Raw genomic sequence first — 27,763 nt, 5'->3', positions numbered from 1 at the left:
GTCAGTCCAAATAGCTTGTTCTTTCAGGCATTTATCCTCATCAATAAATCTTTATTTGGAATCTTTTAAGTGTAGCTGAAGACATTTTAAACTGAGAAACTATCTTCAAACCAAATATGAGTTCCAGAATCATAAGGTGCTTTCGAGTTTGCTATCCTATTTTTATTGATCTCACTGTTTCTTTCATTAAATATTTCATTAAAGGAGGAAAAAGAGAAATTGCTTGAAATACACATCTGGCAGTTAAGTAAAATTTAGTGCATGTGTGTGGATTAATCCTTGAAATTATGATTGCATATTAAAATCCACAAGTAGAAAACAGTACCTCTAAATTGTTGACTAAATTACTCTAAATCTATTACACAGCATTAAACACTGCACCAAATGCTGTGAACAAATGCAGTATGCATTTCTAAAAATACACTGAGGGAATTAATTGTCAAAATACAACAAAATACCCACAGTTCTTTTTAAAAAAGATATCCTTTACACTATCAACCACTTCCTGTAAATCTTTTTTTTTTTTAGTTTTTTTTTTTAAAGATTTTATTTATTTATTTGAGAGAGAGAGAGCATGAGAGGGGAGAAGGTCAGAGGGAGAAGCAGACTTCCCGCGAGCTAGGAGCCTGATGTGGGATTTGATCCCAGGACTCCAGGATCATGACCCGAGCTGAAGGCAGTTGCCCAACCGACTGAGCCACCCAGGTGCTCTCCTGTAAGCCTTTTTTGTCTTAAAAAATGACAACTTTATTCTGTCAGTGCTGGAAAAATTGGACAGCCACATGTAGAAGAATGAAACTGGACCATTTTCTTACACCCAAAGAAAAACTCAAAATGGATGAAAGACCTAAATGTGATACAGAAATCTATCAAAATCCTAGAGAAGAACACAAGCAGCAACCTCTCTGACCTTGGCTGCAGCAACTTCTTGCTAGACATGCCTCCAAAGGCAGGGGAAACAAAAGCAAAAATAAACTATTGAGACTTCATCAAGATAAAAAGCTTCTGCACAGCAAAGAAAACAGCCAACAAAAATAAAAGGCAACCTATAGAATGGGAGAAGATACGTGCAATTGAAATATCAGATAAAGGGTTAGTATCCAAGATATATAAAAAATTTACCAAACTCAACACCCAAAAAACAAATAATCTGGTCAAGAAATGGGCAAAGGACATGAACAGACATTTCTCCAAAGAAGACATGCAAATCGTCAACAGACACACAAAAAAATGCTCCATATCACTTGGCATCAGGGAAATACAAATCAAAACCACAGTAAGATACCACCGCACACTGGTCAAAATGCCTAAAATTAACAAGACAGGAAATGACAGATGTTGGAGAGGATGAAGAGAAAGGGAACCCTCCTACACTGTTGGTGAGAATGCAAGCTGGTGCAGCCACTCTAGATAACAGCATGGAGGTTCCTCTAGAAGTTAAAAATAGTTACTCTACAACACAGCAATTGTACTAGTAGGTATTTACCCCAAAGATAAAAATGTAGTGATCCGAAGGGATACCCGCACCCCAATGGTTATAGCAGCAATGTCCACAATAGCCAAACTGGGGAAAGAACCCAGATGTCCATCAATAGAAGAATGGATAAAGAAGATGTGGTGTATATACATACACACACACACACACACACACACACACACATACACACACACATACACACACACTATGGAGTATTACTCAGCCATCAGAAAGAAAGAATACTTTCCATTTACAACAATGTGGATATAAATGGAGGGTATTATGCTGAGCAAAATAAATCAATGAGAGAAAGACAACTATCATATGGTTTCACTTACATGTAGAATATAAGAAACAGCACAGAGGACCATAGGGGAAGGGAGGAAAACTGAAAGGGAAGTCATCAGAGAGGGAGACAAACCATGAGAGACTCTTTACTATAGGAAACAAGCTGAGGGCTGCTAAAGGGGAGGTGGGTGGGAGGATAAGGTAATTGGGTGATACACATTAAGGAGGGCACTTGATGTAATGAACACTGGGTGTTATATGCAACTAATGGATTGTTGAACACTACACCCAAAACTAATGCTGTACTACATGTTGACTAATTGAATTTAAATTAAAAAATTAAATTAAAAAAATAAAATTACAAACAAATTGGCAACTCTAAAGAGAAGGAATTCAATTAAAAAGTGAGCAGAGGACCTGAAGACACATTTTTCAAAAGAAGACATAGAGATGGCCAACAAACACATGAGAAGATACTCAACATCATCCATAATATCAGGGAAATGTAAGTCGAAACTACAATGACTTATCATCTCACACCAGTTGGAATAGCTGGAATCAAAAACACAAGAAATAACAAGTGCTGGCGAGGATGTGAAGAAAAGGGAACCCTTGTGCACTGTTGGTAAGGATGCAAATTAGTATAGCCACTGTGCAAAACAATACGAGGATTCCTCAAAAAATTAAAAATAGAAATACCATATGATACAGTAATACCACTATTTAGTATTTACTCAAAGAAAATTAAAAACACTAATTCGAAAATCTATATGTACGCCTATTTTTATTACAACATAATTTACTAATAGCCAAATTATGGAAGCAACCCAAGTGTCCACTGACAGATAAACAGATAAAGAAGGAATGATATATTATTCATTCTTAAAAATTGAGATCTTGCCATTTGTGGCAACATAGATGGACCTAGAGAACATTATGCTAAATGAAATAAGTCGGTCAGAGAAAGACAAATACCATTTGACTTCATTCATACACAGAAACAAAACAAATGAACAAGCGAAGAAAAAAAGAGACAAACAAACAAACAAAAAAACCCCCACCAGCCTCTTAAATACAGAGGACTGATGGTTATCAAAGGGGAGGTAGTGGGGGGAAGAATGGGTGAAACAGATAAAGGATATTAAGAGCTTATTTATTACGATAAGCTCAGAGAAATGTACAAAATTGCAAAAAAGAAAATAGCCTTTCTGAAAGCATTACAATTCTTCACCATTCTTTATCCATAATACCTAGTTATAGTAATTGGGATGATTACACTAAGAAAGGTAATAAAATCTCCATTCCAGATAAGGCTTGCAGTCATAGTAATTCTGTATTTGCTGGGTTTTTTAAATTTTTTCATGGGCAAAGCAGAAGTTTACTTTGAAATCAGCAAAGGTATTTTTTTTTAAAAGATTTTATTTATTTATGTGACAGACAGAGATCACAAGCAGGCAGAGAAGCAGGAAAAGGGGGAGGGGGAAGCAGGCTTCCCGCTGAGCAGAGAGCCGGATATGGGGCTCGATCCCAGGACCCTGGGATCATGACCTGAGCCGAAGGCAGAGGCTTAACCCACTGAGCCACCCAGGCGCCCCAGCAAAGGTATTTTTAAGGAAATGGCCACAAACTGTATAAACATATGGTAGAAAACAGAGCAGACTCACTTTGGAGAAGAGTTTTTAAAGAACATTTAAAAATATTAAAATCTGGGATTTCAAGCTGAAAGATCATTAAATCCTGTCTTCTTTTCTTAATTTACAGAAAATAAAACTGCCTATTTAAGTGACTAGTCCAAAGTCCAACAGCTAGTTAGTAAAAACGTTAGAACAAGTGCTTGGACTTCTCACTCCCCCCTCATGTTCTTTTTATTACCTTTTTGCTACCATCTCCACTCAAGGAAAGGGCTTCCAGAGAGGACGAGTGTTCCCTAGTTTCTCAGCCCTGGTCCTCGCTGTGAACTTCGGTTGCTGCCGCTGTTCCAGCCCGGAGGACTGGGAGAGCAGACCAGGGCTTTCTGTCACAGCTCTGGCCTCTCCAGATCAGGGCTCTCGATGACAAACTGCAGGCTGCAGACACCTGGCTCAGCACCCTGCCTCTGTCTCAGGGGCCTCTCTGTGCAGGGATTAGGCCTGGCCCAGATCCTGCCCAAGTGGCAGGAGGTTCCAGCAGAGAGAAGGCCAGCAAAATGAGTGCTGAGACTCTCCCCTGCTGCAGCCCCCAGGCCGTGCCTTCCCAGCTGCACCTGCCTGAAGAAGGAACTTAAAAGACCAGAACTGGAGGGAAGGCAAGGGGTAGATGGAAACACGTCTGCCCAGAATAGTGGCAGGCTAAGTAAGAAGAGGGCAAGTGGACCATCAGATTAGCAGCTGCTGCAAGGCCACTTTGGAGAGAGGCTGGGGATAAATGAATAATAAAAAATAGAAACAAATAGTTGCCATCTGCTGCTGTTGCTACTACCTAATTGACATTTAGTCTCCTCTCTGGCTTTGCTGCCCACATGTCCGCCAATATCTTTGCTTGTGGCTAAAAGCAATAGCTCTATCCTTTGTCATGTTATTGTGGAGGGACTATAAATATTACCATTATGGAAATCTACTTGCCTTTACTTACACTGTACCCTGTCTCTGTCCCTATCTCAGAAGCTTCATGAAATCCTACTCATCCTTGGAAAAGGCCTCTTTGGGCAGTCCCCTCTAAGTCTTTCCAACCCTTTCCTGAGCTCCCGTCATGTATAGAGAAGTCACCTGTTGAAAAATAGTAAAATGAGTGGCATAGCTTGTCTAATTTCTCAGTGAACTGTTCAACAACAACCCCACAGGCTTACTTAAATTTTCAACCTTCCATTTTGTTACCTAGAAAAGGAGGCTTATGTGAAGATTAGGTAAGAGACGACGGGCAGAGTGCTCACCCCAGCATCTGACCCAAGTAGCAGTCAATGAAGGCTTACTTCTCATCACTATTTGTCACCAGCAGCACCATTACCGATATCCTTTATACATCTTTATACCCTAGCAGAAGGCTTTATATGCTCATTTAACTGCTACTTCTTATGGAAAGTCGTAGCACACAGTGTAATTATCATGAGATAACTGGGTAGTAGTTTTGATACCGTAGTGATTCGCATACTCTAAGGTCGTTCCCTTGACACCCCTGCCTGATAGTCATGCTTTTACAGAATCCCCTCCCTGCTCTGTTAAGTAGGGATGGGACCTGTGACTTGTTTCTAAAAAACAGAATCTGGCAAAGGCTATAACTTTTGTTTTGCTGCAGACTCACTTTATTGTCTTCTTGGTTTGACTATTTTGATGAGGCAAGTAGCCATGTTGGAGAGGTCCACGTGGTAAGGAACCGAGAGTAGCCTCTGGCCAACAGCCAGCTTGGAACTGAGGCCCTGAGTCCAACAGACTGCAAGGAACTGAATTCCGCCAATAACCATGGAAACTTGGAAGTAGATTCTTTCCCAGGAGAACCTTGAGTTGACACCTTGATGGCAGCCAGGTGAGAGACCTGGAAGCAGAGACACCCAACTGAGCCACGCCCACATTCCTAACCAACAGAACCTAGGAGATGATAAATGCATGTTGTTTGAAGCAGCTTAGTCTGTGGTAATTTGTTAAACAGCAATATATAACTAATATGCCAATATTTTCCCAACTTATATTCCAGAGTAAAAAATGTGTCTTTAATCAAATAAATCTGAGAGATGCAATACAGGATTTTATGTTAATCGCAGGAATGTCAAGGGCCTTTAATCACTAGCTAAAATGTACTACAAATTCACTAGGTATGGGAGGGGGAAGACACACCCCGACACCCTAAATGATCTGACCAATGAAAATTATTTTATTTTATTTTATTTTATTGTTTAAGAGTCTATTTATTTCTTTGACAGAGATCACAAGTAGGCAGAGAGGCAGGCAGAGAGGGGGAAGCAGGCTCCCCGCTCAGCAGAGAGACTGATGTGGGGCTCGATCCCAGGACCCTGGGATCATGACCTGAGCCGAAGGCAGAGGCTTTAACCCACTGAGCCACACAGGCACCCCGAAATTTTTTTTTATTTTAAAAATTATTTTTCATTAATATATGGGCCACAGTTTTAGAAACGCCTTTTCAGATTTATAGAAGCAGCAAAAGAAACAGCAATCAAAAGCTGGCTGTGAGGGGTGCCTGGGTGACTCAGCCAGTTAAGCATCTGCCTTTGGCTTAGGTCATGATCCTGGAGTCCTGGGGTGGAGTCCTGTTTTGGGCTCCTTGCTCAGCGGGGAATCTGCTCCTCCCTCTGCCTTCCACTCCCCATGCTTGCGTTCATGTTCTCTCTCTCTCTCTGACAAATAAATAAATAAAATCTTAAAAAAAAAAAAAAAAGCTGCTCTGAATGCCTCTGCAAGAAAAAGGCAGAATCAGTGTGTAAAGGGGACAACAGCCATCCACCTAACTGGGGGGAATTGACTGGCTCCTGCTAAAAATAATATAAAGATGAAAAAAGTTTCACTTCCAACATTTCTATAGTGATTATTTCTCTAGATATACCAAGCATGATATTTTTATGGGCAAAACAAATTACATACTTGTATTTCTCAACAAAACAATTTATTGCTACAAAGAAGACAAAACAAAAGATCTTATTCTTTTCCCTCCCTTCATTCCCCCATCACAGAAGTGATCCACAGTGACTGTGGATGAGCTGGAGGTGGGAAGGGGCAGCTGGGACAAAGAAGGTAAGTGGGAAAGTCTAATAATGAGCACTTTGGTGTCACATGTCATGTGAAAAGGGTTTTGAGTATTGTTTTTTAATGTCTTCCTGATTTCCAGAAATTTTATCTATGGCAATGAAAGGGCAAGTTGGCATGTACTAGAATGCTTGACTGCCTCCAATGTTTGAGCTTTCACTTTACAGATAGCCCCTTAGAGCTGGAGGGTAAAAGTACTGTTTATTTTGGCCTTCACTTAGTGATTCAAAAACAATTTCAAATTCGCATCCAAATTTCTCTACTTCTTGGAGGGAGACCAAAGAGCTCGTTTGTAACTATTCTTGTTGATAAAGTGCTGGACAGCAAAACACTTTATCTGTAATTTTCATAGTTAAAAGATCATCAATCATAATAAAAATCAGAACTACTTGAACAGTCTTCATGTTGTTATTTAAAAGATATAAAAGATGTCATATGATCTTCCAAGATGATTTCAGGATGAATTATTTTCAAGCCTACAGTCTCAACAGAAATGCCAATGTTAAAATATCAGTCAACAACAGACACATGAAAGAATATTCAACATCCCGTGGCATCAGACAAATATAAATCAAAACCACAGTGAGATACCACCTCACACTGGTCAAGATGCCTAAAATTAACAAGTCAGGAAACAAGAGATGTCAGCAAGGATGCAGAGAAAGGGGAGCCTTCTTGGTGGGAATGCTAGCTGGTGCAGCCACTCTGGAAAACAGTATGGAGGTTTCTCAAGAAATTAGAAATAGGATGTCTCAGTCGTTTAAGTGCCTGTCTTTGGCTCAGGTCATGATCCTAGGGTCCTGGGATCGAGTCCTGCCTCAGGCTTCCCTGCTCCATGGGAAGCCTGCTTCCCCCTCTCCCACTCCCCCTGCCTGTATTTCCTCTCTCGCTGTCTCTCTCTCTCTCTCTCTCTCCGTCAAATAAATAAATAAAATCTTAAAAAAAAAAAAAAACAAAACACGTTAAAAACAGAGCTACCCTACAACCCAACAATTACTCTACTGGGTATTTACCCCAAAGAAACAAATATAGTGACATGAATGGGCACCTACACCCCAATGTTTATAGCAGCAAGGTCCACAGTAGCCAAACTATGGAAAGAGCCCAGATGTCCACAGACAAATGAATGGATAAAGAAGATGTGGTGTATAGGTATATGATAGAATACTACTCAGCCAACAAAAAATATGATATCTTGACATTTGCAATGATGTGGATGGAACTAGAGGGCATTACGCTAAGCAAAATAAGTCAATCAGAGAAAGGCAATTATCATATGATCTCACTCATAGGTGGCATTTAAGAAACAAAACAGAGGATCATGGGGAAGAGAGGAAAAAATAAAACAAGATGAAACCAGAGAGGGAGACAAACCGAAGACACTTAATCATAGGAGACAAACTGAGAATTGCTGGTGGGAGGTTGGGGGGATAACAGGGAGACATGTATTAAGAAAGGCATGTGATGTAATGAGCACTGGGTATTATATAAGACTGATGAATCACTGACCTCCATCTCTGAAACCAATGATACAATACATATTTAAAAAATGTTTTTAAATAAACTAAACCTTATGAAAAGTAGTTCATACAAATGAACCAATGACTGAAAATACTATTCCCAAAGCATCACAGAAAACTAAGAGGACAAAGACTAATACAAGTTCTTTATCAGTCAAAGGAGAAACGATAATTTCATCATATCTGAAAGAAATGAGCAGAAACAATCAAATCATCAAGAAGACTACTTAAAATGTTGATTTACTCTTACTGTTTTTAATAATGAACTTTGCAGTGTGCCATTATATATTAACTAATTCCTGTAAATCATATGTATTACATAGATAAATATATGCATATGGAATTTAAAAAATTAAAAAAAATAGTCAATCTGATGCCCATGTTGAGCTAATATAAGCACAAATCAATGTTCTCATATTAAAAAGAGGGTAATGAGACCTGTAGTGTCTACTTCACAGGCTTATGAGGGTAACACAAAATAAAAGCTATGAAATCACTCCATGAACTATAAAGGGCTGCTATTATTATTATTATTATTAGAGATGACAAAGGTTTGAATCAATTTCATTTCCTAAAAGCAATCTAATGTCAAGTGCTTCTGATAAAACGTTTTGATGATTCAACTACTACAATGTTTCCAAGATTGAATGCAATATTCCAAAAATGAAACTGCCTCCAGCCACCAGAATCTAGAACGACTTCTACATCTTGTCCTAGGGAAAATCCTCATCTTGTGCTTCCACATTGCACAGCACAGATGCCCATATCCAAAGCAGATCACAGACATTTCACTCACAAAGATGATAAAATAAGCAATTCCTAAAATTCAGAAAAGTGATTAAGTTTGCTTCATAGCCAATGCTGACAAAATGTAGGGTACTGATATTTTTACTGGAATGAAGGATACATGCTACAAACTGCTTGACATAAGAATTTGCTAAGGAATCTCCCATAATCTTAAATCATCCATTTTGACAGTCTATGCATACCTCTTCTTGAAGACTACAAGTGTGTCCCTTAATTTATGCTTATTGCTAACTGTGTACTTTCCCTCTTGAGATGTTACAGACTGTTCAAATGAACTTTGACATCAAATCTCATTTTAAGGAAACGGCCACAAGTCATAGAAAACAAGTTATAATGGACCTACACTGCTTTCTTATAGACTGTTTTACAAAGCATCAAATCTCTGAAGACCCTTAAAAATCAATATGCTGTTTTTCATTTAGATTTCTGCATTACCTGACAATGTAAAAGTAATTCCTGCAGTAAGAGCGACTCTTAAGAGACTACAAACACTGACGCTGCACGTTAGTAGTGTTCATTCTTATAGTGTTCAAGGATTTACTCATTTCTTTATTACCGCAGGTACTAAGGTATAATTATTTTTTCATTAGGGCTGATTTTTCTTGCGGTTCACAAAATTTTCTATCTCACAGGTCTCTCCTACTGAAACATTTGGCAGAAGCACTCAGTTGTTTATGAGGAGAAAATGTATAATATCAGCAGATTCTTGGTTAATTAATGAAGTGTCTGCCTCATAAAAGAACTAACATGAAGTATAATTTTATTCTCTAAGAATGACAGGAATGGGACAAATCTATCGTAAAAACTGTCACAAGAATTAGTCCCTCTCATTAAATTATCCTAGTCCCTTTAGTGGGGAAGCTAAACTGAATGGCACTGTGATAGATATATTTTAAAATCTGAACTACAAACAGAAGTTTTTAACACTGATTTGTAGAGAATTATTACTTTGAGCATTCCACTTTGGCCAGTAATTATACTTTAAAACAGACAAATGACAGTTTCCATAAAATATACAAGACAACAATTTTTTGTTGTTGTTAAAGATTTTATTTATTTATTTGACAGATGAAGATCACAAGTAAGCAGAGAAGCAGGCACAGAGAGAGGAGGAAGCAGGCTCCCTGCTGAGCAGAGAGCCCGATGTGGGGCTTGAGCCCAATGTGGGATCACAACCTGAGCCAAAGGCGGAGGCTCTAACCCACCGAGCCACCCAGGCACCCCCAAGACAACTTAAAAATCAGATCACTTTAAAAAGTTCATAAGCCTTTGGGGCACGTCCAGGGGCTACAGTAACTGATATGCAAAATGGCGACCATGAGACTTTCCTGCAAGGAAAGTTGCAGGAACCAAGTTGCTGTGATTTATCACTGTACCCTCAGCCACCAGCACAGTGCTGGGTCCATGGGAGGCACTCAGGAAAAATCTGCTGAACAAACTGTTGAATAATATTCCTTGTTCAAATATATATCCTTGTTCAATATATCCTTGTTCAAATATATATATCCTTGTTATATCCTTGTTATAATATATCCTTGTTCAAAAAGGCAAGAAACTATGTTACACACTTTAGGGGGAAAAACTGAGTTTAAAACAAATAACATTTTGAACATGTCAACCCTAAACTCTAAAGGGTTAATGGTAAACATACATTCATATGGACCGTCTATAAGCCAGGCACTGTCCTTAAATGATTTGTTAAGTGTTAATTTGTCTTCTAACAATTTTGCGAGGTACCCCGTATTACTATCAGCATCCTTATTTTTAAACAGGTAAGTTAAGGGATGGAGAATTTTGGTAATTCACCCAAGGACACATGACTTCTAAACTGGACAGTCTGGGTTCAACGTCCAGCATGTAGCTCCAGAATCTGAATCTGCACCCTGACCATTCTGGAACATTTATTTGATCTTATCTTTTCATTTGGGTATATGTGCTTCCATGTAAAAAAGTCTTCTACTTCAGATCGAAATGTTTTTATGTAGTTCTTCTGTTACAGCTCCTTCTGCCCTGGAGTTGTATACTATTTATTCCCAACCTGTGGAAAAGGCAAAATTTGAACAGATTTCTCCCACCGGGAGGCAACGGGGTATTTTTCAGCTACTGCCCAGCACAGCTGAATCACAGCAGAACACTGATAAAGCCAATTCAGCCTTCTGCCCACAGGGCTCCTCAATGCTTTCATTTCTCCCAGGAACACAATGAAACAGGGTGGTTCCTTCTAATTCATAAATTACCTAGGCTCCATTCCAACTTATATTTCCAATGAGGTTTCCCGCAGGTCTACTGTAAGAAATGTTCTATATATCTATACTTATATCTATATCTGGACCTGGATCTAGATCTACATCTAGATCCAGGTCCAGATACAGACATATATCTATATATATCTATATATAGATATATCTATCTCTCTCTCTCTCTCTCTCTATATATATATATATATATATATATATATTTTTTTTTTTTTTTTTTGGCCATTTCCCCAAGATGCACACACTAGTTCTAATGTGAGGAGTGAGAGATAGCAGCCCCCTTCCCAACAAGGATCTCACTGCACCTGACAAATGTTCCCAGATCGGGAGAGATTATCTTGACCTAGACATCTGGTCAGCACTTCTACCCTCTCATTTGTCTGGGAAATAATCCTGTGAATGTGTTAAATAAGTTATCCATAGCTGACTGGGTACTGCACTAGGACTCTAGAGAAACTGGTGACATTAACATTAATAACTTAACACATTGCTTACTAATAGGCTCAAGGTTAAGGTTATTTTCCATTGTTGAGCCAAAGTGTATACATGTTTAAAATGAGGGATTTGGACAAAAAAATCTCTGAGTTTCCTTCAAAATCCAGAGAAAATCTAAAATGAAAAATTCTGGAAATGTAAATGTAGTGGGTTTTCTTACACAATTATAACAGATTTGTGTCAACTTTCCCTTCACAGACTTGCTGCCTTTATCTGAAAAACAAAAATAACAAAACTTTCGCAATGATAAGACTCTACTGACAACTGGATGAGGGCTTCAAAAATAACATCACATTCTGCTTCCAACTCTTGGAGTGAAAGGCTGTCCCACCATACTTATTTTATATTATTCTTTTAACATTAATATTTAGTGATTCTGATTAGATGCTCCCAACATATTTTAAGTAGGTTGAGAGTTTATCAATACCTTTTCAGAAACCACCTCTGACTTTTCTTATTATGCCTTTCTTTATATCTTTCCTGTCCCATTCTCATGGGGGAAGGGCACTCAATGTGGCCAACTCACTGACCCCATTCTATGACTTCCAGGCTCGTTCTAAACACAGTTTCCACATCTAACATTTGCTGCTTGTTGTTTCACACAATAAATTCCTCAGCTGGCAACTCTAACTCCAAAGCTGGAAAGAAAAACCAAACACTTCAATCTGCATTTTATATCAATATCCTTCCAGATCAAAAATTAGAATGTCAAATAACTTGACAGATATTTAACTGAGAGACGTTCCAGTTTTAAGGTTTGAATTTTTCAAAAAGTGTATTATTTTAGATCTATAAGCCTGATTATACACATCAAGTTTATTTTTATAATATGTGATAAAATAGACTATTTTTCAGACATGTACCTAAAATTTCTAAGCAACACAGATCATTAGTTCTCAATTTTTTTTTGTACTTTCGATCCCAGGACCCTGGGATCATGACCTGAGCTGAAGGCAGACGCTTAACCGACTGAGCCACCCAGGCATCCCTCCAGTACTGTCTTTTATTAACACGAGAAAAGAAAAGTCCTAGCTTCCTATGTTGATCTACTGTAACAGCAGAAATCACTCAAGGTGAGAAGAAAATTTTTAATATTAATATAAATATGTACTACTCCAAAAGTAAATAAACCAACCCATATTGCATTTTAAAAACCTTAGAAAACAGAAGAGGAAAAGCAAACTAATATTGAACTGACAGTATTAAAGTGAAGGGAAAAAAACCATCAAAATCACAATTTTGTAACTACATCTACCTTTCAGAATTTACAATCTACCTCAGATTTTCCACGGTAGCCAGTTTCTCTAGCTCCTGTTAAAAATTTCAGAAAACATGTACTTCAGACTACAATGACTCACTAAGATTCTAGTATAAATCAGGCCTGTTGACATATGTATCGGGGAGGCTGGTTTGGGCTACATTTTAAAACGTGGCTTCTTGAAAGGGAAAGAGCAGGAGACAGAGGAAGAGCCACGAATAAGAGACATCAGTGAATTGTTAAACTCAAAGCAACCTTTTACATATACCTATAGGTTAACAGAACTCACATTCAAGTGTACGCACAGTTGTCCTGAGGAGCCTGTGAGTGTTCCGTGATTCTGAGGTTTGTTTCACTGCCGCTCCTGCTAACATCACCTACCGTTCCCCACCCTGGTCATCACTGCCAGCACTCGGTGCTGCAGCCATCTCACATGCGGATTTTTTTTCTAAAAACACAATGGTGTATTTCAACTCAGATCCTGCATCACTTATCTGATTTACTGCCAACAATTTTGCCCTCATATGGTATAGTAAAAAAAAAAAAAAAAACAAAAAAAAAACCAAACCATAATAGTTTTGCACATTGAAATCCCTCTGCCCAGAAGGTTTCCATCCACGGTGGAGAATGAGATGATCACCCCTATTTGTAGCAGTCTATTCTGCATTTTAAGATGTCTCATTACCTCAAAGGCATGATATGGCTAAAAATGAACTACCACTCTTTTGAATTTCCTTATTTCCATGGAGTTGGAAGCTGCCATTCTTAGCAATCAACCCCCATCCACATTGCTTCAATCTGCTTTACGGTGACTGAACAGAGAGGTTTCTCACAGACAGAGTAGAATATGCATATTAGCTGCAATTCATATATTTCTTTCTTGTTTCCATTTACAGTTTTTAAAAAACCCATATAGATGGGTTTTTTTTTTTTTTAGAGGATTTTTAGGGCAGTGAAACTCTTCTGTATGATTCTATAATGGCAAATACATCATTATAATTTGTCAAAACCCATAGAATGTACCACACCAAGAGTGACCCTGATTTAAACCACGGACTCTGGGTGATAGTGACACATCACTGTAGGTTCACCAATGGTTACAGATGTGCCATTCTGGTGGGAATGTTGATAATTATATGCATGTGGGGGGGCAGGGAATACATGCGAATTCTATATATTTTCTGCTCAATTTTGCTCTGCACCTAAAACCACTCTAAAACACAAGTCTATTTAAAAGGAGAACAGAATCTCTCATATATGTAGTATCTTTGCATACCTGTGAGAAGTCACATTGCGATTAAGACAAAACAGAACAATATAATGTCACCATCATTGTCCTCATCACCCATCCCCCTTGAATGTGAGAAAAACTTTTGAAGGGATGACTGGGATATTAAGCAAGATTTAAATAATGAAGCTAAGTGAGGATGTTCTGATCAGAGAGAAGGCGATTTTAAGTATCAACATTTGTTTTCAAAAGGGTTACCACATCTTTAAAATAAATATCTAGTTCACATATCAATCAAAATTACTTCTAACATGCAATCTTGATAATCTTTTTGACAGATTTTCAGATATGTACATTTTAATTTGGAGGATTCAATAAAGGCTAGAAAAATTAGGTTAAAATTAGATCTTTGGTTCCTACTGCAGCATTAGTTGCTCTAAAAATATTCTTCAGTTTTCATATGTGCATGAAAACAACTCCCTGAACTTTGCATTAAAACTGCTCATGCTTTAAACTGCTGAGAAAACCCCTTAAAAGCAGAGTGACACCTCACTGGAAAATACAGTTAATTCTGCTAATAGAAAATATATTCTGAAACAAAGAGTAAAAATGAACCCTACAGACCAAACAAATGTGCTAAGTTATATCTAACCTTTAAGTTGTAACTACGGCTTCCACAGCGAATTTTATATGCTAATGATAAAAAAAAGAGTTAAAGGTCTATACTTTGGGGACTAACAGGCATATATTCAGACACTTTCTATTTATCAAACTGACAGACCACTGTGCATCTGAAAGCAGCTGATTTCCTTCTGTTTTCCTCTAGTCCCCCCCCACCCCACCCCCCGCAAATTCGAGAGACCCATTACAAACAAAACCCGTGCTAGCCGCAGCCTCTGAAGAGTTCCTTCTCTGGTGTGTCCCGCAAATTAATCTAAAATGTGATTTACAATAATTTCCTCTCTTAAATCAAGATGAGGAACAGGGAACATCCTGGAGGAGGGAACTACCAACATTAGGAAGGTAATATTTTATTTTATTTTTATTTTTTTTTTAAAGATATTTTTAATTTATTTGACAGAAAGAGAGAGGTCACAAGTAGGCAGAGAGAGAGGAGGAAGCAGGCTCCCTGCTGAGCAGAGAGCCCGATGTGGAGCTCGATCCCAGGACCCCGAGATCATGACCTGAGCTGAAGGCAGAGGCTTTAACCCACTGAGCCACCCAGGTGCCCCAGGAAGGTAATATTTTAGACCTCTGGTGGGAAAGAGACCCATCCCGTTTTCCTTGATTAAAACCACAGAGCTGTTTAACGTGGTTCCTGCTTTGGAAAGTAAGTTAAAAAAAATAATAATTATTTAAAAAAATATATATATATATATGATATATGATATATGATATGTGCCAAAAGCTTCCATGTTTACATTACAGAGTTCTCACTGTCTCTTTTCTTCAGGGGCAAATTCAGCCCGCTGTCTTTCCACAGAGTTAGGCATGATCCTTTAAAACATAGGAGAGTAGCAGGGAAATGTGGATGACACCATCCTTGTCTTGCAGGGACTGCAGGAAAGTCTACAGACTCATCTATTTTGTTTTCATCTCATTTACATCGAAATACACCCTTAAGTTTCATACTATTATACTGCAAATGAACATTAATTTCTCGGTGAATTTATTTATGCATTTACTTGTCATACTTCAATAATTTTCTTTTAATGTGATCTCAGCGCATATTATAAAACTGCGGCTCTCATCTGTTTGAATTTCCAGAAGACAGAATAAAAAAAATTAGATTCAAGGGAGGGATGGTAGAGTACTGGTTCCAGATTCAATGGACCGATTTTTAATCACCAGCAAATACCTGGTGATTAGAAAATAAATTAATAATTTCGGAAACATACAAACATGAAAAACCCTAGCAGTCCAATGCTCCCGTCTTATTTCAGTGGAGGAGCCCAAGGATCAGAAAGAATAAATGGCTTCTTGAAAGTCACAGGCTAGTTACAGACAGAGCCAGCTTTCTTTATTCAATGTTCAACATATTTTGCCCTCAATAACAGTATAGCAAGATGATCATTTAAGGCCTGCAGAGTAGGAATTGCAAATCGTATACACCTTCTCTGTGCGTTTACATTCACTCCGTGACATGTATTTCTGCAGCCCAAGGTTATAAACATAGTAAATACCAAGCAGGTATGTAGGGCCTAAGCTGCAAAGCAATCCTGAGGCTCCAACGCTATCAAGTTTTTAACTTTTGACTGTGCCCAGCCAAAACAGCACCGATGAAGAGAAAATTAGTTTAACTGCTGGTTTACCAGAGCAAATCTGCAGAAATTAGTAAATTTAGGTGGGTCTTAGTCTTTTTTTAAAAAAAGATTTTATTTATTTATTTGAGAGACAGAGTGCAAGCAAGCGTGAACAGAGAGAGGGACAGAAGAAGAGGGAGAAGCAGACTCCCCGCTGAGAAGGGAGCCCGATGCGGGGCTGGATCCCAACCTGAGCCAAAGGCAGACGCTTAACCTACCGAGCCACCCAAGAGCCTCAGTGGGTCTTAGTCTTTACACTACTACTCAATTTAGTCATACATTTTTTAATTCATTTGAACAATATCTGCCGAATGCCTACTATGTGCTAAGGATGGTTTCAGACATAGCACGGGCAACAGTGAGAAAGACGAGTCCCTGCCCCCACAGAACTCACAATCAGGTAGTGGAATAAAAAACTAAACATAAACAAATGAACACAATCATTTCAGCGCACTGTAAGAGCTACTGAAGAACTCCAGCTTTGTGACCAGTTACCTGTGCGATCAAGCCTCCTAGAACTCAGGGCTCTTTCAAAAACATGGGTTACTATACCTTATCCGATTGAAGAAATAATGAAACAAGAATTTCTAAGTGTCTGGCACTCAGAATAAATTCAATAAATTTCTCTGTTCCCCCCACTCCCCAAGTAGTTTTTCTAATAAAAGTAGTAACATTTACAACATGGCACCTGTACTCAGACAGATTTCATTTGTCTCTCTTAATCAATTTTCACATTTAAAAAAAAAGGACAAAAGAAGTGCTTCTAAAGCTCTTTATACATCAAAGTCTGAATTAAGACCTGGCATTTCTAATTGTTCTGCTTCCTGGAACCATCCCATTTTGACTGTCGAGCTTCTCTCCACAGCTTCTACTGTGCTTCCTTCAGCTCAGACATAAACATGTGCCTAAGTGCAGTAAATCACAGTTAATTGCATGTCTTAAATTAAAAGACAAAAATAATGCACAATTAATTGGGGGGAAATTGTCTATTGGTGGTTGAGTCTCACTTATTACACTTCATGCACAGGATGCACGCCAAGGGTGTGTTCCAGGCAAGGAGACTCAGTTGGCGACGGCAAGCGGGGGAGGTGCGTGGCACAAGCCTTCTGCAGAGTGGGGTGGTGCAAGGAATTGGGGGCTGTAGAATATGGATCCTGCAAGGGCAGCACCCAGGCTTCCTGGACAAGGCCCTTCAGTGCAAGCCTGCCCCCAATAGGGAAATGCAGCAAGCCCCAGAATGGTCATTGGTGAGGCACTGAATGAAGAGGCTTGGGCTACGAAAGGAAAAATCTAAGCTGTTAGAAATGATTTTTTTCACATTTAACAACATGACAAAATGTGCATGGCATATTTTTTTTTTTCAAAACAATCGGAAAACATTTATTATACTGAACTGTATACATCCTACTATTAAATGCATGGCATATTCTTGGGTGAAAATTGTTTACAAATTGTTTTAGAAATGTTTTAGAAAGGTAAAGCATTGAGGATGAGGGGAAAGGTACCAGATAAAGAAACAAGGAAAATGGGAAGGTTTGCTCTGAGCATCTATAAATTTTCTAATTTTCTAAAACACTTCCTAAGTTGTTTAAAACTGCATTTCAATTTATTCAGAATCTGATATTATAAAATGTCAGCTTTAAAGACTCAAAAGAATCTTTTAAGATAAACTTACCTGACAATTGTAATAAAAACATTGCCATAAAATTAAAAAATGATCCCTAGTAAGCACTTACATATAATCCCATTATACCCTTGATCATACAAACAAAATCAACTTCATAAAATGTATTTAATAAATATACAAGAAAAGCATGTTCGATAGAATTAAATGTTCAATGCAATTACTTACTCCAACATATACCTTACAGTATATTATTAAAAAACCAAAAGAAAATCACTACGAAGCCTTATTAATTTACTGATACTGACAAACTACAAAATATGCTCACAGCAAATCCAATAACCCTATATTTGAGGAACAACAAATCTCTTCTCCACCCACCTACTCTCCCATTATTTCCTACTCTGTAATAGAAAGACCTTATGACTGGCCACCTTGTATTATTCTGATGCTAAAATGTGGCAATAAACCACACACACACACACACACACACACACACACACACACACACACAGAGTTTCATCATCTCTACCAACTAGATGGGAATGACACTTTTGCAATATATCACTCATTATGCTAACTTTTCTTCTATTTCAATTTTAGAAGGAAAGAATACATAAAACACAACAGAGTAGATTCATTCCAAAGGTACTGAACAGTCTACTAACCTTGGAATAGGAAACAGACATTTCTTGCTCTTTTATTTATCGGGAGGTGGGGTGGAAAAAGATAATCATATTTCAGCAAAAGCCTGTATCTCAACCTCAGGCATGTTTATGTCCCCAGGGTAATATTTCCATTCCACTCTTAATGGAACAAATTTCTAATCAGAATATATATTCAAAAATAATTGAGCCAATGCAATGTCAACGTATCACGCTGCCATCAGCATCCCTGGCGCCGGCAATCGACTCAGCACCCTCTCTGCTGCGACAGTGCCAGGCTGAAGCAGGAATGTCACACTTGATGAGGGGAAGAGAGCTAGCAGGGATGATACAATTTTGCTTCCCTTTGTGGGCTCAACACAGAGTCTGGAGGAAAGCTTCCAAGCTGGAAGAGGCCAACCTCAAAACTTTGAGGAAGGGATGACTTCTAATGACTGAAAAACCACAATTTTTAAATCAGAATCTGTGTCTGCTTTTATAAAGCTATTGAGAATTCTTGAAATAGTCATTTCTGGAAAACTTAACCTTGGCCCTAGATTTTTAAATTATTAAAACTGCTGGGCAATACACAGTATTGAATGTATTTTGTGATGCCCCAGAAAAGTCCAGAGGCTTAAGTTCAGGTTTCTTCAAGTCTGACAACAAATTGATAATTGTGAAAACTGGGTGATAGGTTAGGGAAGGGTTCCTTATACTATCCTCCTGTTTTGGAATGTGTTTGACATTTTGCATAATAAAAGTGAAAAAAAATTTAGATTTCTTTCAATATATTTCATGATCAAAACTGGACTGACTTTTCCTTTAGAAATACATGAGATCTGATTTATGCTTATGATTATTCAAGACTCTAACAAGCAGTGTGAATTTTTAATAACACTACAAAGCATGATGTTGATCATTAAAAAAAAAAAAAAATTCCTTCAATCCTCCAAAAAATGTTACCATGATCTATAATGATGGAAGAAGAACACCTAAACAAACGCAGTGCCACCATCTGCCTGGCATTCTCACAGTGTGACAAAATAGACTGGTAATTAACTGCTTTCCTACCGAAATCTGCCAGCTTTAACTCCCCCGTGTCACTGATCAGAAGGTTCTGTGGTTTCAGGTCTCTGTGCAAAATATAACGCTGGTGGATGTAAGACAGCCCTCGCAGCAACTGAAATAAAAACAACTGAAAAAATAGGGAGACAAAAGTTAAAACCTGAACACAGATAAAAGCCAGTTTCTACATACAGTCTGCCAAGCACTTGTATTTGGTAAAAATGGGTACCCATCACTAAATTTCCTACCCAAATTATTTAAGGAGAACATGCATAAAGGTATGGAAATCCCTAGTTCGTTAACAAGTAAATCTGAAATTTTCTACTGGCTTATTACGTCAACCCAGAGTAATACCCTCCCCAGCCAGGAATCTATAATCCAATCTGCACTCTGTAACTTGGGTGAAATGTAAAGAATTGATTCTTGATAATATCTGATTTCCTCAGGCTTCTATTGATGCTTGAGACACAGGGGAAAAAAACCTATCCATAACATTATCAATAGAAGCAGAATTTTTTACCAAGTTTATGTAAATGTGCACATATTTAATTCCATAGAAAGGACATAAACATGTTATCCAGTGATTCATCCATTAACATGCTTTAAGGAATGGAAAGATAAGATGATTTCAATAATTAAAACAAAACAGTCACATGGCCCAATTAATACTACATTGTAATTATACTGCTTTTGCACATATGGCCATAGAGATTAGGCGGTTGCCTAAAGACAGACATGCACCCTTCACGGATTACAAAGCAGACCCATCTGAAAGGAAACAGAAAACAGAGAAACCGAGAATTTAAGAGCAATACTTTTATAAGAAATAATTTTAGGAAGTGACTGATGGCCTTCTGTGTTTAGTTTCATACTGGATCATATCAAATATTCCTATTTTGATAATAACAAAATGTGATTTGCAAGGGTGTCCAATATTCTGTTTATGAAAAAGGAAACATTTTATTTTATTCATTTATTCATTCATTTATTTTTAATAATTTTATTTATTTATTTGACAGAGCGAGAGAGAGATCACAAGTAGGCAGAGAGGCAGGCAGAAAGAGAGGGGGAAGCAGGCTCCCTGCTGAGCATAGAGCACGATGCAGGGCTCGATCCCAGGACCCTGAGATCATGACCTCAGCTGAAGGCAGAGGCCTAACCCACTGAGCCACCCAGGTGCCCCATTTATTCATTTATTTTTAAGTAGGCTCTATGCCCAGATCCCAATGAGGGGCTTGAATTCATGACCGTGAGATGGAGACCTGAGCTGAAATCAAGAGTTGGACACTTAACTGACTGAGCTAGCCAGGTGCCCTGAAAAGGGAAATATTTTAAAACTATTTACTTCACAAAATAATCCTAATAATTTCTAGTTTTTAGCAATGAATCTTTTTTTTTAAAGATTTTATCTATTTATTTGAAAGAGAGTGAGAGCGAGAGATATCACAGAGGAAGAGAGAGAGGCAGACTCGCCACTGAGAGGGGAGCTGATGGGGGACTCCATCCTAGGACCCTGAGATCATGATCTGAGCCAAAGAGAGATATTTAACTTATTGAGCCACCCAGGTGCCCCTAGAAATCAATCTTTTAAAACACAAAAGGAAAACAATGTTTTAAGTGCCATCGATATTCCAGTCTACATAATTAGCTAGTGGAAAAAAAAAAGCAGTTTCAGGGAAATTAGTATGAGTTAGTTGCCAATGATTGATGATATAAGGATTCCAAAATACTTAAATGGAAGAGACTTGCAACTCCTTGAGGGCCCTGGAAGCTGGCATTTCTGGACTACTTTCCAACCTGTGGGTGGCTATAAAAGCCAGGTATACTTTTTACAGGGTGGATACATTGAAATCACGGAAAGATAAATTCAGTTCAAAATCTTTGTACGTGATGACATCCTATGGAGCAGTGAAGGCCCGGGGTCATTATTTCTACAATCTCAGCATCAGAAAGGAAAAGTCTATTCTATGTTAGCCTAGATTAAATTAGTGGCTCAAGAACCTTAGGAAGCAAACATCCCTCTAGCCTCCTCCCCTCAATCCTCCCTGTGTGGCAGATGAAAAGACTTAACACCATGGCCAGCAGCTTCCAGCTTCATTCTTTACCCCTAATACCTCCTCCATCCTGAAGCCTAAGTTTACAATTTCTACAAAAATCCATTTTCCTTTAGTTTAGAAGGGAAAAAATGAGCCAATAAAGCTACTTTGTGTTTTCAAAAGCTTAAAAACAAAAGGCAAAAGCAGACCACATAATGAACTTGATTGCAAAAAATGAACTGATTTTAAAAAGAAAGTTCAGCCTTCTGCCAGGAGCTAACTGACCTTTAGGGCCCAGCAGAGACTTATTGGAATGTGACCACCTATCTAACTGTGGCCAAGAGTCTCACTTTCACAGACGGCAAGGGCCAACTGCCATTCTATGGATGGATCAGAGAATACAACCCTAGTCCGTAATGATTTTAATGACAGAGGTACTACTATCATCATCTCTGTAGTCGTGATAAGGAAACTGAGCACAGTTTCTCAAAGTCGTACAGCAATTAAGTGGCAGAGCTAAGACTCGAACCCAGGTAGTTCAATTCCAAAGTCCACAGTCTTGACCACTTCACTGTAGGAATCTTGGCCAGAAGTCAACACAAGTAGACAAAATGTTGACTCAGAAGCTGCTTCCTCCAACTGACAGGATCAAGTCTAGGCATATAATAACACAGCCTTCCAGGCTGCTGAGTGAGCCGTGGGGCTGGCTGGGTGCTTGGGTTTTGTTGCCCTATGCTCCCTGACCTCAAGCAATCTCACCCACCCCCACGCTGAGCACAGGGCTCTTCAAGCCTTTACACTTATTCTTGCCTCTTTTCTGACAAAAAAAGCCCCCTTTCCCCACTGCCTGTGATTCCCCAATATTTCTTAGGTCTCATCTCAAGAACCGCTCTTCCCCAGAGCCTGCTGTGACCATGTCCCCAAGCCCTCACTCCCTCCACAGGTGTGTGTGAGGTGTCCTCCCGCTGTGCTCCAGGGGCAACCTCTGAGTATGTCTACCACATATCTAGTACCCTGCCTCTCACAGGCTGTGTGCCTTAACCATCTTCCTAACCCGGGCACACAGCTGATACTCCTACACCAATGATGTGATTACTGAGCTGAATTTAGAGACATCTGGATGAAGCAGATACAAAAATAACAGATAGGGAACAATGCCATGGGATTTTCTAAACACTAGGGGTAGAAGTGGGTAAAATCAGGCAGTCCCAAAGGGCTCTTCTTTTAATACCTTTACTCATTAGTGAAAATATATAATCCTCATGCTAATAGAGAAGCTATTCAAATGGGATACCATATTAAAGGAGATTAAGAAAACTGGTGTCAGGGAAGGAGGCAACTACACACTCCAATTACAATTGTGTACATGACAAACGAAGCCTAGACATAATGAATACAGCCCCAAACAGGGTCCGAGCCCCCAAACAAATTTTAGCTCTTCGAGCAGCACACAAAGTTAAGTCAGAACAAATCCCCATAGAATAAATTCATTTGGGATTTATTAAGTGCCAACTGTGTGCCAGGCCAGGTGCTGTCATGCACGAGGGATGCAAAGACGAGCAAGGTATTAGACGGAGTTCCTGGACCCCAGGAGCTCACAGCTCACTGGGTATGAGAGACACACAAGCAGATGGCTACCACTTTTGAGAAATCTGCACTGTGACAGCAACACAAACTGAGCGTATTGAAGGCACAGAGGAGCGAGGCGCTAACTTAAAAAAGAAGAAAAAAAGATCCGCCATAAGATGAAGAGCCACCCGTGGAAGGGATAAATCACAGCAATCTTGTCACTCATCACAATAGTAAAATTTTCCTAGGACATCAAACTGAACAGTCACTGGATGCACAACTTGAAATGATGTGTTATATTGACAGACCTCTTGCTACCCTGGGTGAAAAGACTCAAGTGACCAAGCAAGCAAGTCACTAGATAAGTTAAGAAAAACCCAAATAAATGAAAAGACAATGTATAAAACTAGAAACCTACCAATTCATCATAAAAATAATGGTGGTGGGGGGACAACAGTACACTTTCTAAAAACATTAGAAAAGTTGGTGTTTTAGCAATAATATTTAAATGTACTTAACAGAATAGGCACTGCTAGCTGGGGGAAGGCTGTAAGGAAGCAGTGGCCTGGCTAAGTTAAATAGAATGGAATATTCTGTGGCAATGTCTTAAGAACTCACGTCTTGGAAATCTCTTCTGTTAGATAAGCAGGCAAATACCTAACTTTCTCATATAAATTTTTGAGAAAGCCACCCAACTTGATTGTATTAAATCACCATACAATAACCTACACTTGATCTTTTTGAAAACCAGAGGGACAGTGTGAGGACAAGAAATACCACCAAAGAGGGAGCCACAGGCACAGAAAAGGGTACAAATCATCTTTGGTATTTGCTAATAAAACTTGGTACATATCGATGGAATCTCAGCAACTGAAAAGAGGGGGACTGATACCAACTGAAAGTTGACTCTAATTTAAAAGCTGTTCCAAGTACTCTACATGTATCATTCAATCCTTTCCGTCAATCATCTTGTATTTTTTTTTCTCTTCTTTTAATTAAGAAAACTAAGCCCTAGACGCACAAGAAACTTACTCCAAGTAATTCGTTCACCACTCAGCGTGTGTGAACTTCCCATGACATCATCTTAAAAGGGGTTGGTGCTTGATAAATGCATGGATGAACAGAGATGTAGACCCAATATAGCAAAAGTGCTTTTCCTAAGTGAACCCAAGTTTGTAAAAGTCTCAATTCGTATGTAACATAATGAGTATATAATTGCTGAATTTGTTTTTGCTATTTAAAATCCTCTCAGAAATTAATAACATGGCTTAATAGGTATTGAAGTTGATTAAGTATTACCAATAGATATGAAACTCTCTCCCCATCTTTCTAGTATAGTAGCCATAAGGTCTTCCTGAAAATATGTTGTCACCTCAGGATATTCTCTTCAACTTTATAAAAGGAGATTCCTCCAAATTCTTCAATATAACCACTGAGGATTTATACTCTAGTTTGAATATGTTCACTTTCCGCAGTACAAACCCCAATGGGAAAATGCCTTAAATAGTGATGATCTGATGAACGGGGACATTTTTGCCGGCAGCAGATCTATCTATAGCCCAGTTGTCTTGTCATCTCTGGCAGGATGCTCGTATTCTCTGTGCCATGCTCTATACTTCTTGGGGACAGACTTTAATACTTCATCTATTTCCTTATGAAACTTTTTAGGTTTTAAGTAGGTAAATAAAAAAATCAAGATAAGGCCTTTCATCAAAAAAATTTTAAGTGGATAAAAGGCATACATTGTTGGACTCAGTATGTCTTATTACCCGGAAGAATTATTGGCACTTACAGTAAACAACAAGATTTATATTCCCTTCCCTTTCAAAGTCTATAGATGTGTGATTGGTGGTTAGAGTCATTAGGTTCTATGAATGGTCTGAAATGCATGAGTTATTTAATATATGTGGTTCCCCTTCATATGAAACGAAGCATAGGGAACATCTTAACAGATTTTCATGGGTCAGCTTTCTTTAAGGAGTGTCTAGAGTCTCTCCGGGCTTACAGAAGGCTTATTAGAGCTATTAGCAATGGACCCTATACCTTATGGTATACAACCAATTCTCAGAAAGACATTTAATGTACTTTTTTGCTCCCAGGAACCAAGTTTAACATCTCTGGATCTCAAATTTCTCATCTTGAGAATGACTGATTGAGTCTTAGATACCTTTAATGGTCATTCCCCTTGTAATGCACCATTTCATAATTTTTTGATAACAGAAATGAAAGGGACTCACAAATAAAAGAGCCATAATACTGCCATTTACTAAGTGCTTATGATGACAGACATTGTGCTAAATATTTTAGACTCATTTAGATAATTTAATCCTCCCAACACCTCTGCCAGAGAGAGGTTATTATCCCTATTTCACAGATAAAGAAACAAAAGCTCAAAGAAATTAAATGAATCGGCTAAAGGGCCACAAAGCCAGTAAGAGGTAATACTAATATCTGAACCCATTTTTGTCTTGTTCTGACACCCAGTAATTAAGCATACTGCTTGTGTACTGTTTGATTTTTTTTTAAAGTACATGTACTATTTGCTTGAAGTAGTTATACATGGTATGAAACTAAGGCTAGAAAAATGACAGTGGCCAATAAACCAAAGTTTATTATTCATAAATACTTCAAATAATATGTTCCATGTTTACCACCATATTGCTTAAAAACCCATAGGCGTTGCAAACATGAAATTATCTGGACCTCAAACTTTTTGGAGGTAAAAAATATTTGGAAACTTTGAGACCCCAAAACATTTGAGAAAATGTCAAAATATTTTACAATATACATCAAATAATGGTATCATTACAATATTAGGTCTTCTGAAAATTTTAAAGGCCCCAGTGTGATTCGGCATGACTCATTCCATTTAGGTGAGTTTCTAATGTGCAAATACCTAATGCAAATACCAAATCTTAACTGCAAATACAACGTACAGAATTCATGCCAAACAGGTCCTACAAAACATCATTGCAGTTTCGTGTATTAAATTTTTTTGAAAAGAATGCTTAGCATGTCATATGGAGATGTAAGGGAGCCAAAAACAAAGCCCCAGAAATTCAGTATTACGGTATAATTTATGTGTCACTTTGGACATCCTTGACAGTGTGAAGTGTGCTACTGGGGTGAGTAAGACACGAATATCCATGCCCAGCCATCAGTCTGTAGATGTATACTTTTTTGCCATGTACTACAGACAGGTATAGTTCTTGGAAAATCTGAGTCCCAGGAGTAATTTGTCTTGCTACTTATTATCCTTTTTGAGAACTTCCATTTAGTTTTTTTCTTCTTTGTTCCATTCTCTCAAGGTCCTGAGATACATAACATTTTATCATTTCCAGAAAATGTAGCAATTATTTAATTTACATTCTCTGAGATATTTACACATTAATATCTTATTCCTAAAGATAGTAATTTTCTGGAGAGGAATAACTCCAAAAATGAGAATTTCAGGTATTTGGGCAAGCTCTTGTGGGAAAGATCTTGCACACTTTCTGTGATCTTTGAGTATTCCAGGGAAGCTGGCCTCCCATTCTGCCCTCTCTTTTGGCCTCAGTGCAATGGTAGATATCAGGCAAGGTGCACAAAGACACCCACCTTAAGAAGCAGATCAAAACCATGGGAACCAGAGCTGGGATGTTTACAGGGATTCAAATGGCATGTAAAAGACAGATCTTTGCTCTGTCAAATTCCTTGAAAGAAGCTCTAATACAATAAGTAGGTGTCCAAGTTATCAGGGTTTGTGTATATGATGAAGCAAGTTGGTAGAAATGAGGATAAGAATTTCCCTTTAATACAGTTGGTTAATAGCCTAGAATTAGTATTAGAATTATTCCCTAGCTAGGTAGAAACAAAATGGTCAAACTTAAGCTACTGGCTTTAATAGTTACCTAACATTATTTTCCAAGAGAAAAACTGAAACAGTTGTTTCAAGGAATTCAAAAAACATAACCTTAAGACCTGTTGTTATCAGGTTTCTCTTTGTCCATATAGCTCAGAATTACACAACTGACCTGACTGATACACACTTTTTAGAACTAAAAGGAATAACATGAAATACAAATTTTTCTCATTTGCGAATGTTATGTTACTCTCCCCTAACTAAAGGGTCATTCTTTTTTACACACAGTGATAAGTAAGAAATAAATAAATAAATAAGTTTAAAATTGTTTTAGTGCTTTAAGTAACATCTTAGACACTAATCAACATGAAGTATCTTAATATCAATTGATAAGACTAATACAACTTTCTAAAAAGGAGGGAGAGATAGCCCAGAAATGAAGCTATGCTTATAGGTTTAACTAATCTGTGACAAAAGAGGCAAGAGTATCCAATGGAAAAAAGACAGCATCTTCAATAAATGGTGCTAGAAAAACTCGAAAGTTACTTGCAAAAGAATGAAGCTGGACTAATTCCTTGAAACATACACAAAAATAAACTCGAAATGGATTAAAGGCCTCAATG

General features: G+C 38.2%; 1 protein-coding gene across 2 annotated transcripts in view; it reads right to left on the bottom strand.

Annotated features, from left to right (window-relative positions):
* LOC111147311 (cyclin dependent kinase 14) overlaps positions 1 to 27,763 on the bottom strand; it is a 584,276-nt gene that overhangs the window by 257,542 nt on the left and 298,971 nt on the right. For both annotated transcript variants that reach the window (XM_022503295.1, XM_022503296.1), the window contains one exon: positions 19,701 to 19,824. In XM_022503295.1, coding sequence (XP_022359003.1) covers positions 19,701 to 19,824 — 124 coding nt within the window. The remainder of the gene's footprint in view (positions 1 to 19,700; positions 19,825 to 27,763) is intronic.

Source organism: Enhydra lutris, unplaced genomic scaffold, assembly GCF_002288905.1.
Source record: "Enhydra lutris kenyoni isolate GAN:26980312 unplaced genomic scaffold, ASM228890v2 scaffoldscaffold16, whole genome shotgun sequence".
In the NCBI taxonomy this organism is placed as follows: Eukaryota; Metazoa; Chordata; class Mammalia; order Carnivora; family Mustelidae; genus Enhydra; species Enhydra lutris.
This window is presented reverse-complemented; position numbering and strand designations above follow the sequence as displayed.